Source organism: Thamnophis sirtalis, unplaced genomic scaffold (assembly GCF_051295495.1).
Source record: "Thamnophis sirtalis isolate CommonGarterSnake01/CBP01778 unplaced genomic scaffold, rThaSir2_p1.2 scaffold_3, whole genome shotgun sequence".
Lineage (NCBI taxonomy): Eukaryota > Metazoa > Chordata > Lepidosauria > Squamata > Natricidae > Thamnophis > Thamnophis sirtalis.
The window spans coordinates 81,099,078-81,111,012 of NW_028261383.1; the positions used below are offsets into that span (position 1 = coordinate 81,099,078).

At 43.9% G+C, this 11,935-nt stretch overlaps 1 protein-coding gene across 1 annotated transcript; it reads left to right on the plus strand.

Annotated features, from left to right (window-relative positions):
* The first annotated feature begins 2,053 nt into the window (after positions 1-2,053).
* On the plus strand, positions 2,054-6,457 carry LOC106553232 (alpha-2Da adrenergic receptor-like). The gene has a single exon (XM_014071698.2). The coding sequence runs from the start codon at positions 2,600-2,602 to the stop codon at positions 3,800-3,802; it is 1,203 nt and encodes a 400-aa protein (XP_013927173.2). The 5' UTR covers positions 2,054-2,599; the 3' UTR covers positions 3,803-6,457.
* Positions 6,458-11,935: the final 5,478 nt, after the last annotated feature.

An 11,935-nucleotide genomic window follows, 5' to 3' on the forward strand; every position in this document is an offset into this window, starting at 1 on the left:
AAGTTTATGCACAAAAGTAGGATTCTTCCAAATTCACACCTTAGGCAGTCTTGTTAATTGCTTGTATGTCTCTTCTGGGCAAATCTGGCATTTAATATAGCAGAGAAATAATTCCCTGAGATACTTCATTTGCATTGCTAATGCCCAGGCTGGATTTGAGAAAGAAACTGCATTGCTATAAATGGTTCATAAAGACCCTTGGCAAACAATACCTTTAAAAAGATTCAGCCGCCCACTCCTCTCAAATGCCTGTCAGTAGGCGAGCTATATTTTAAAATTTAACCTACTCCTTTATTTGGCACTATTTCTGCAACATGTTATGCCAGCAGCCTCTTTTGGAAGTGAGGTTGGTGCACAGACAGCTCTGGCCACTGGGTGGCAATGTGGGATAACGGGAATCTGAATTCCAGTCCTGGAAGAGCTGCTAGTCAAGGAGCAGAGGCCAGTTGGCTTTGGGGAAACAGCTGGGATGATGGTAAACTTGCCAGTGAGGAAGCAAAGGTGGGTTTGGGGCTGTGTAAGAATCTTGAAGAAAAGCAAGACGTGAAGAACAATGCAGATAGTTGAGGAGAACCAAGGGAATAAATTGATCTATTTCAGATCCTGCTAATTTGTGGTTGCCCCCAAAGGCTTTAAAATACAGCCTTCAGTTGAGGAACTTGATGGATTAATGAAGGTGATTCCGCTAAGCAGGTGCAGAAGTGCACAGGTTTCAGGTCTAGGCAATCACAGCTACAGAATCCTCACAAAATCTAGCCGTGTTTTTATCCCTTATAATTCCCACCACCACCATTAGAAGCATAAGGAAGTCTCCTACAAGTGGTGTTCGATGCCCGGTGATGATATGCCACTGTAGGGAGTTAAAACCCACCCCTCTCTTAGAAAAATGAAAATATCCTGGGAAATATTGAAAAGGCAGAATATTATATTTCCCTGGATAAGAAATGGAGAAACATGCTTTTAGGCAGGAAACAGACTCACTCTTAATAACCCCCACCTTTGTCAATGAGCCATTAAAGCCTCGGCTAGTCTATAACAAAGGTAGGATTAGCCTTCTACAGAAACTCACTGCAAGGCACCTGGGAAAATTACATCAACCAGTAGGGCAACCAAACTTGGACTCAAAGCACAGCCTAAAAAGTTGCCCCCGCAGGGCACCATGGGAGTCTGTCAACCAATCAGAATACAAGACTAAGATCAAAGGCCAGAGTGGGCATAAAACCAGAAAGTTTGCATCTCACTTTCTTTTTCTTCTTCGTCCAACATCTGAAGCTTCTGATCCCCTTTTTCTGTTCAGGAACTCAAGTCATTTGATTCTGTCCATCATTAAACCATCTTTCCCAGCAGCCTCCATGTTTCCAGTGTCTTTTCCTCCACTTGGAGCTGAACCCAGATGGACATTTCTTCCAATACTACTGCTTTGGGATAGGTAGGGGGCAACAGCATGATTGGGGCTTGCCATTACTATCTTCCAGAAAGTCTTTATCTACTTCTCAAAGGAGCCTCCAAGTCCTAACTGGGCCTAGTTGTGCTTAGCATCTGACCCCCAAAGTTGGCCAGCACTGCCAAATTGCAGAGACACCACTCTCTCAACTCCTACCAATGTGCACACTTGCTGGCTTCCCTTCCAGATGGATGTGGGCTTCTAACAGATTGAAGGAGAAAGACAATACTCCGAGAAGTTAATGCTTGTTTCTGTCATTAAGCCAATAACCTATTTCTGTTCCAGCAAAAAGTTTTATTGGTAGGGAGGAAGATTAGAAAATAAAGATCTTGGGCTTATCCCACCCCTGCCCTGGATTGGACAAATAAGGATTGCAAATTCCAATACACTTTCTTAGAAGGACTTTATGTTGAGAGCACAGTTATAATTTCAAAAATAGTGACTAAGGCAACTGGGCACAGTCCTTTCCCCCCTTTGCTGCCAGTTTGCACTTAACAGGTAGGGCAATAGTAAGCAACTCAGGGAGACTCTCCGAAGCTCATTAATATTGGTAGCAAACAGCCTCTCCCACCACCAGCCAAATCTGGCTGGGTGCCTAAGGGCCGAACAGTAACTCCGTCAGCCCCTCCCTTCCCTCCTCTACAGGGAGCGCAAAGACCAGCCTCAGAGAGACTCAAACTGGAGCAGCCCAGCTGAGCTTCACATCATTTCAGCCAAAAGGAAGTATCCAAGAAGACTGGAGTTTTCTGTCTTCCCACCAATATTGTCTTGGATATTCCCAATAATCCAAATCCGGAAAGGTTACAGCAACAGGAAGAACTGGTGAGAATAGCTGGAGAAGTGAGCTGGGGAAACTATCAGATCTGCCGCCTGTCTCAAAAAATTCTGGGATCCATCTTACCCTTCAAGGTCCGTCATGCCTTCTTGAAGACTGTGATTCTGCTTCAACATCCAACGAGACAGCTTGGATTCTGCAGGGCCACTGCAGGTTTGTGCTGCTGCCTCCTAGTTTAGAATGGTGCCTACCGAGAAGAAGGTTGGTGGCAGTGCCATCCTTTTCTGCAGCTATCCTGACTATACAACTTGCCCTACCTGAGCAAGACTTGGGAGCTGGTGAACCTTACGCAGGCAGTCAGGGGATGGCCTGGTCTGGGGATGAATGGGATGGAGCCACAGCAAAATGGATCTAGCAATCAGAGCGAGCAGGGACCCACCATCTTTCCGCACTCACCTCTGGCCACAAGTCTCATCCTTATGGCAGTACTGACTGTGGCTCTTTTGACGTTTACAGGGAATGTGCTGGTTGTGTTAGCTGTGTACACTAGCCGTGCCCTACGGGCCCCACAGAATCTCTTCCTGGTGTCTATGGCTACAGCCGATATCCTGGTAGCCACCCTCATTATCCCATTTTCCTTGGCCAATGAGATCATGGGCTACTGGTGTTTTGGGGGTCTTTGGTGCAGTTTCTACTTGTCACTGGACGTCCTGTTTTGTACCGCCTCCATCATGCACCTGTGTGCCATCAGCTTAGATCGCTACTGGGCAGTCACCCGAGCTGCCCGCTATAATCTGAAAAGAAGCCCCCAGAGGGTGAAATGGACGATTGGGGCTGTCTGGGCCATTGCTGCCATTGTATCCCTGCCACCACTGTTTAAGTCCAGACAGCAGGACCAAGTCTGCCTCCTGCATGATGACACCTGGTATGTGCTGGCCTCTTGCACTGCCTCCTTCTATGCCCCTTGCCTCATCATGGTTGCAGTCTATTGCCGGATTTATCATGTGGCCAAACACAGGAACACCATGGTCATTGCAGCACGGCGGGTGTCCTACCCCAACCTCATCCCCGTGGCCAAGTACAATCCCTGCAGAAGGAGCACCCAGCCTCCTGGGGAAACGCAGAAGATGGGAATGGAGTCCGGCCAGCTTCCTCGCCCCCAGCCTAACTTGCCACGGCTCTCTCGGCAGTGGAGGGTAGATGACGGTGGCAACAGCAGTGCTCGGCCACCAAGGACCCCGAGGCTTTCTTGGTCGCTTCCCTCCAATCCCCATCACCGCAGAAGCAGGGACATGTCCCTCTCCACCAATCGTCTGATGCAGGCCCGGGAGCGCAGATTCACCTTTGTCCTTTCTTTTATCATTGGAGCTTTTGTCCTCTGCTGGTTCCCGTTCTTCTTTACCTACAGCCTGGAATCTGTGCTTGGAGAAGGCTGCTGCATCTCCGAGCCTCTCTTCAAATTCTTCTTCTGGATTGGGTACTGCAACAGCAGCTTCAACCCCATCATCTATACGGTCTTTAACCGGGACTTCCGCAGAGCTTTCCAGCAACTCCTGTCCCCTGCACACTCATGCCGAAAATGAGGACTCTGCTAGAGGGTTGTTGGAACCTGAGAGAGGCACGATGGACAGGGGGGGCTGGCTACAGAACATCCCCCTGGGGTCCCAGAGAAGGTAACTAGTGGAGGCTGGGGAGCTGAGTATTTCTGCAGCTGCTTTTTAATGAAGAATTCGCCTCCCCAGGCATGCATGTAGCTTGAAGGGCAGAAGTGCCACAAGAAGCAAGATTTCTGTGACTTACTGGCATGCAGTTGCTTGGCAAGAGTCAGTTTCACCCTCCTGCCTGTTTCTCTAGCTTGCTGTGGTTGCCTTATCTGTTATTCAGCAAGCTAATTAACTGAGGTAGTGGGAGCAGAGGGTGGCTGAGGTCAAATTATTTATGTACTGCCATGGCTACTATGGCAGCTTTGATTCCCGATGCAGACTCGCCCCAAATTTTGGACATTGTTGTAATAATAAACCAGCAAATGTATGTTCTTGGTTATGCTAACCCTAATACTTGGTTTAGGGGGCAAGTTATATTGAACCACCTCAGTGGTTGGGCTCCATCCTTAATCCTAAAACGGAAAAGTCTGTTCCAAAACCAGTTCTAACGCAGAGAAGCTTTGGAAGGAACATTCATTTATCCCAGCTGCTCTGTGGGAAGGGGAAACAGAAACAGATTCTATTAAAGGGGATTCAGCAGGCTGACTATTTTGGTACTGGAACTAAAAATGTACAGCTGCGTGTTTTTCTGTCTCACGTATATTGTCCCTTGTCAAAACAAGGGTGGGGGCATTTGGAGGAATTGGGGCCCTATTAAAATCATAAAAAGATCCATCTAGTGGTCTGCTACTCCATCAGAAACACTGGCCAGCTAGGGGGCCTTGAAGGAAAAACTCACAAACAGAATGCGGTATACTGTAATCACAATGATAACCTCACGTTTTCTCTCAATGCATAACTGTAGCAAGAAGCATTCTGCCTCTGAAAGTTATTTCCTTGTTACTTTGGGTCTGAGCAGCTTGAAGTTTGGCTGATGTCCTCCCCAGAAAGAGCAAAAAAGGAAAGGAGCAAAATCATGGACGTCCTAAGATAACTTTTCCCAATCCCCAGTGCCCTCTGTCCCACAGCTCTCATCTTCTCAGCCATTGGTCTCACTGATTGGGGATTTTGAGGGCTGATGGGGTATCAAGGTGGGAAGAACTTTTCCAAGGACAGTGGATGACTTGACCAAGGAACCGACTTATCCTAGGGATGCCCTGGCATTGCAGAAAGATGGATAGACCCAGAAGGAGTGGGGGAATATTTCCTGCAGAATCAAGTGGATGATGGTGCTTTACTTGGTGGTGTAAAGCTGCCAGTTTCACAGTCCTCTGGCTAGCTTGCCTGCGATTTCAGGGGAAGCTGAGCTAAACAAGGGACATACTGCAAAGCTTACTCAAACTTGAGGAAACATTACCCTGATCCTGCTTCTGGGCAGATGCCAGGCATAGGTTTTGGCAAAGAGGTTCCTGTCAATCATACTAAAGGTGTCTTCCATATTGCCTCCAGCAATTAAGTTTTTCCTGTTGTTCCGGTTTGTTGAGATTAGTTTCTCAAGCTGAAGGTGGTGCCGCAGCCAAGCACCTGCCATCTCTTAGGCATTTCTTCCCAACAATCAACTCTTTTTTTTAATGTCCCCTATGCTTAGCAGGGTAACTCATGCCATTGTCCGGAATCACAACGGAGGCACAAGTTTAGATTCTGGGCTCCTGCCTCATATTCCAACCTTAACTTTAACAAGCTTTCAACATATTAATTTCTTCCTGGTACTGTAAGGGTGCGGGGTGGACAGTGAAGCAAGGCAAGTTCTGTTTGCCAGGAACTTAATTAATGTCTTAGAGACTCTTTAAGGACAGAAAAAGTGGCAGCCGTTGTAACCCAAGGCCGATCCACAGAACAGGACTGCTTCTTTAATGCGCTTCTTCTTTGTATAAAATGGCTTTTCTGCTCATCTGTCACCTGTGATGGGATAATAGTCTGTGGACATACCTTTAAGCCCCCAATAGGCCTACTGCCTTGTCCTATTGTGATAAATAGTTATCAATGAGGGTGATTTCATGTGAAGTCTCTCTTCCTGTAAGCTGATTATGTTGCTAAGGAGACCAATCCAACAAGAAAACTACAAAGAAGGCAAACATTTCTACCGGCTAATAGAGGGACATCTGGTAGCTCATTTGTAAATTAGGCAGGTATCCACGGAGATAGGCCCATTTAGTTCCATATTACTCACCCCAGTTCCAGACACCTAGAAGAGCAGCTGGTGTCTTAACTATTATCTCTCAGAGAGTTTGGGTAAACTATGTTCTCATGTACAGATTGACCACTGAGATAAACTGGAAGGACAAAAGAACCTGAAAGAAAGAATGCTTGTTTCTTCTAACATCTCAATGAACCTGACACTAAGAATTATCTTTTTCATTATAAAGCATTATAAACCTGTCACGCGCTTCAAATGCACTCCAGCATCCAGCCTGGAAGTCTACACAGCTTGTTCTTTCCACCCAGATTCCAGCAGTGGATTAAAATGGGTCTACTCTCACATTTCTCTTTCCTCTTCCTAGGATGTGTCCCCTATACTCCTTCCACTACAAGGTTAACATTTCGCACTCTTCCATGATGTTTTGTTTAGTCCTAATAAAGGGTTGGTCTACTTTTGTTTTGTTCTTGTTCTGTATTTTGGGTTTCTTTTAACGGAGCAACCTTGGCGTTTGATAAGCATGATGGACAATTCTTTCAAGGTGACCTGGACAGGTCCAGAAAGCATCTTCTACAGAGCATTGCCCTGCACTACACTGGGTTTAATACAGGAAGGTTTGGGGGTGAACTTGGAATCATTAAAGGGTGCAGACCTCCATCCAGAACCACTATGTGGTTGGTCAGTTTAGCAAATTTGGGGTCGTTTTTTTTTTTACAGAATGGCCTTTGCAACACCGAGGAGGGGGAAAACAGCAGTGCTCCAAATCATCTCCACTGATTATCTTTTGAAACTCTGTGTGTGGTTATGTAATCCTGATTTCACATCTTCTGTGAAACTGTGAATTCCTGGATTGTCTATGGTCTATTTTCAATGGGATGGGGATTGTTTTTTTTAAATAGGCAAATTATACCTGCCTACATTCTGTGATTTAAGTATAAATTAAGCGAAAAAGCTGCATTTCACATGATTTCCACATGGCCCTTGGGATATTCCAGGATTTGGACAAATATTAAATACCTGGATCATGCAGATTGCAGTAAATAAATTTGCCTCCTAATTAGTAGGATGGAGCTCGCCTGGGTTGAATGAAAACGTTTATGGCAATGGCCCTTCCCCATTCTGACATCTCTGAGTTGCAGGCAGCCAGCTGGCATGGGAGAGAATAGGGCTGGAAATGAATTTTGATATCTAAAGAGGGAGATGGGGCCCTAGGGAGCTGTATTAAAATGATGGTGCAAGGAAGCAAAAAGAGCAGTATGTTCTCAGGATGTTTCCTGATCCAGTTGTTATTTTATATCTCTCCCAATTCTTCAATTTCCCTATGGAAGTAACACCTTGGAGCAGAGAGTCCTGAGTTTGATAGTTGGGCCAAGATGGGAGATGGGGAATCCAGGTTTTTTTGCAGTTTTGACCTTGGCTCTTAAGACTAGTCATACAGTGGTTTTAAAGATGAAATTTGGGTGTCTGTATTGGCTCAATGGCTAAGATGCTAAGCTTGTCAGAAAGGTTGGCAATTTGGTGGTTCAAGTGCTGTGTAACAGACTGAGCTCCTGTTACTTGTCCCAGTTTCTGCCAACCTAGCAGTTTGAAAGCATGTAAAAATGCAAGTAGAAAAATAGGAACCACCTTTGGTGGGAAGGTAACAGCGTTCCATGCGCCTTCGGCGTTTAGTCATGCCGGCCCCATGATCATGGAGACGTCTTCGGACAGCGCTGGTTCTTTGGCTTTGAAACGGAGATGAGCACCGCCCTCTAGAGACAAGAACATATGTGTGAGGGGAACCTTTACTTTTACCTTTATTTTGGGAGGGGAATGTTTACTCTTCCTTTTCAAGCTCATTTCATCTCTTTTCTGTTGATGGGCTACTATTACTGTAACTGTTTTTGTTTTAATTTCCACCAAATGGAAGATTAAGAAGTTAGATGAAGATACATTTTAGGTACTTTGTGCTGTTTCTATTGGTGCCATTAGGCCCTGTTTCAAGCAGAGCCTCATTCCAGGAAGTTGCTGACAAGATAGCTGCTGGAAGGGCAGAAGGTGGGAGATGGTGAGGTGGCACATGGATGGTGAGAGGCAGCCAAGAATTCCTATGAGGGAAGACCTTGCAGCTTTCTGATAGAGTCCAGTGACATGGGACTTCTTCTCACACAACATTTGCACCAGGGAGATGAAGCTGAAGTTGACGAGGCTGTGATGTATGTGTGGAAAGACGGCGATGCAAAGGGGCATGAGAAGATTAAGTGACAGAGGAGGGAAAGTCTCCTCAAGAGGCAGGCTGGAATGCAGTTTGGATCTGAAAGGACCAGACTGGCCAGCCCTCTTGGCTCAAACATGCAGAGGCAAGAGGCTGAGCAATTTCCCCAGCTTTCGGGCTCAAAATAGAAAAACTTGAAGCACTGACCCTCAACCTATCTAAAAACAGCTGTTGGCGCCAAAGGAGCTGGATTCCACGAGCCAGAAGGCCTAGCTCCAAGCTCCAGCCCTCCTTTTAGTTTCCAAGCGTTGTGGGGTTGTTTGTCTGAGTCGCTGGTCTTTAGAAGGAGATTGTACTGAACAACCCTCAGTGCAAGTTGCGTTGAGGCTGGGCTTGGATGATGGACTCCACTCTCTTTCAGTTATATCACGGAGGAGCTCAGCAAGCAAACCTTAGTAACATTTCTTATAGTTTAGAATATTCATAAATACACATATCCTCAAGCTGCATTCATTCCACACAGTTAACTTGATCACTGAAATAACCAAATTTCCAGATTCATATGGACCAACCCAAGGTGATCATTAACTAAGCTGAATATGTTTAGCAACATTAAATGATTTCACCTGGGAAAGAATATTAAGTGAAGGCAGTTGTGATGTTTAAGGATGACTGGGAAAAAAAGCAATCGCATTCCTTTTTACCCTCCATGTGACTGAAAAGGGAATTTTAAAGAAAAATAGGAATAAAGATATTTGCTATAGCAGCTCCTTTTTTTCAGAGTTGTTTTATGACTCTCCCTGTCTGCCAGCAGCAGAAAGCGAAAGTTATTTCTCTGTTAACTCTTTCTTTCCTATTTCTATAATATGGCTAAGATTGAACAGATTAGACAATCCCAGGGAAGTTTTGGAATAAAATACAGGTGGTCCTCAACTTATATCCACAACTGAGCTCCAAATGTTAAGTGAGATTTGTTAAGTGAGGTTTGCCCCATTTTGCGGCCTTTCTCACCACATTTGTTAAGTGAATCACTGCAGTTCTTAAATTAGTAACACAATTGTTAAGTGAATCTGGTTTCCCCATTGACTTTGCTTGCAAAGGGGAATCACATGACTCCAGGACAATGCAACCGTCGTAAGTATGAGTCAGTTCTCAAGCTTTTGAATATAAATCACGTGATCATGGGGATGCTGCAGCGGTCATAAGTGTGAAAAATGGTCAGGAGTCTTTTTTTCAATACCATTGTAACTTCAAAGGGTCACTAAATGAACTATTATAAGTCGAGGACCACCTGTAAATTCCCTCTAAACCCAACACCAAATGAATTTAGCTACTTACACAATAAACTAGCTCTTACTTGACTCAGTTAAGTCAGGGTCATGGTATCAGTTCACATGAAGCATAAACTTTGCTCAGAGTGCTTTTATCAGGGTAACAGTTGGATTCATGGGTTTGTTTTACATAGTGGCTACCTGAAAAATCTTATCTGTTATGGGTTTTTGATTTTTGATACTATTATATGTACAAAAGTTTGGATCTGACATTGTTGGCACTATATGATGCAAATATGTGAACCTGAGGCACAGATTATGTTGAAGTTCCATAATTGTCATGCTATTTATAGACAACCATAACGAAAACAAAGATCACAGCCATCTGCATACAAAATGCAATTGTAGTTCCGAATGTTTTGGGCACAACTCAGAACAAACACGAACCTTCACATTATTTTACATGAGATCTCTGTTGAATAAGCAGCAAATCATAAATCACCACCTGCATCTACACACATTGAGCTACTACAGTTGTAGATGTGCCACTTTCTGCTACTTTTATTATGTACAATATGGATCTTCTAAGCTATGGATTTTCTTGATCAATGAATGCTGACAAATTTGATTTATTATTTGCTTATCATTTCAGGAGAAATCAATGCAGAGGTGGGTTGCTCCTGGTTCGGCCCAGATCGGGCAAACCGGTAATACCGGTGTCAGGAGGCTCCGCCTACCCACCCGGATGCTTCTGCGCATGCACAGAAGTATCACACGAGCGCACCCAAACCAGTAGTAAAAAAATTGACAACCCATCATTGATTCAATGTAAACATCTTATAAAATCAGGAGAATCCCTGTTTGCTGTCCTGGGTACCGCTTTCCGATTTTTCACTTATATTCTTCCCACCAATTATAATCATGTACATCATGTAATAATAATAATACTGTAGGAGATGACCAGGCTGAGCCTGAGGGAATGGTCAAACTCATCATTAGTCATGAGTCCCTTCACATCCGCAGGAGATCTAAGTCTAGCCCACCTTGAATTTCATTGACTCTTATCTCAGTTTGAACTACTGTTAGTAGTTCAGATTAATGTTGAGAGCTTAAGCTTGCAATAAATCTTTATATCCATTTGAACTGCCTGGATTTTATGAATTTTCTGGCACTTGACGGTACAAATAATTCTCACTTACCATTTGCCTTGTTCAGGGATTGTTGGAAGTTAATGATAGTACTGAAGATATAACTTTATGACCTTTGCACTGCAGCATCCTTCAGTCAAGTGGTTGTTATTTCAACCAGTGTGCATTATATTGTGTCTGACCTGTTTTGTTCTTCTCCCCTAACCCCTTACAGAAATTGGAAAGGAAAGGATTATAAGAGAATAAACAGGCACACAAACAGAGCTGTTTGCAGAGTAAACTTGAGGCTCCCAGCCCTGAGCACGCTCGGGCTGACAATGCCACTACATTGCTTTCAATATGCATTCCTCACTGTGTGCCTGCTTACTCTTTTGCAATCCCTTTCTCTCCATTGAATGTGAATATAAACAGAAATATCCTCCTTGATAATTATTCCAGAGCTGAGGTGAGCATTCCAAAAGGTAGAGGAGTGAGGAAAAGGAAAGCAATCATATGATTTCCTACTTAGCAATTGCTTCACTTAGTGATGGAAAACACCTGTAGAGATGGATTGATCTTGAAGATAATCTAATCCAAACATCTAATTTATATAGTAACTTATCTAGTTACCTTGCACAGACATTTGACTGGCAGGTAATAAGATTCTAAGCTTATTGACGGATCACACACAGTGATGATTAATGGATATCATTATACTAAATCCATTAAGTTCTTTCTAAGACACTGGAGCACAGGATCATTAGGAGTGGAATTTGTCTGTACCCCCAGTTTCCCTGTGGTCTGCTTTCTGCAGACAAATAATTGCATACTTGACCCTCTGGTCTTGCTCTAAATATCTCTAAATATCTCCAAACAAGGAGAGCCTAGTGCCATTCATGTCTGCCTGTTCAAAAGTCACACAGTATAGGAAGTTTCTTCCAGTGTTCGGCTAGATTGTTGTCTTGCCCACAGACCTCCGAAAATATGTATTCTTTGAACATGGCTTTCTGAGTTTTTGAGACTTATGCTCCCAACTAATCCTTAACAGATAAGGCTCCCTCCAGACCAATGGTATTTAGATTTTTTCCTTTAAAAATAAGCATTCCAAAATTACTTATACATTTGCTAAATTCTTTGTCCAAGCCATAAGGTCTGGCTATGTTGATCCCAAATAAGAGTGCTAAGTAATTTACTTAATTTATCAGATTTTTCTGCATTCTCGTATTGCATTTGGTTGTTTTAACTTTTACGACTGTAATAAAATGTTTGTTCATTCTTTCGTTTTCTTGCCATTTATTTCCATTGTGTCATCTTTTCCTGCTCTCTGGACAGAGAACCAACCAT

Bases quoted from the DNA above. Each gene is read 5' to 3' on its own strand.
- LOC106553232 (XM_014071698.2), top strand. From the start codon at position 2,600: ATGAATGGGATGGAGCCACAGCAAAATGGATCTAGCAATCAGAGCGAG.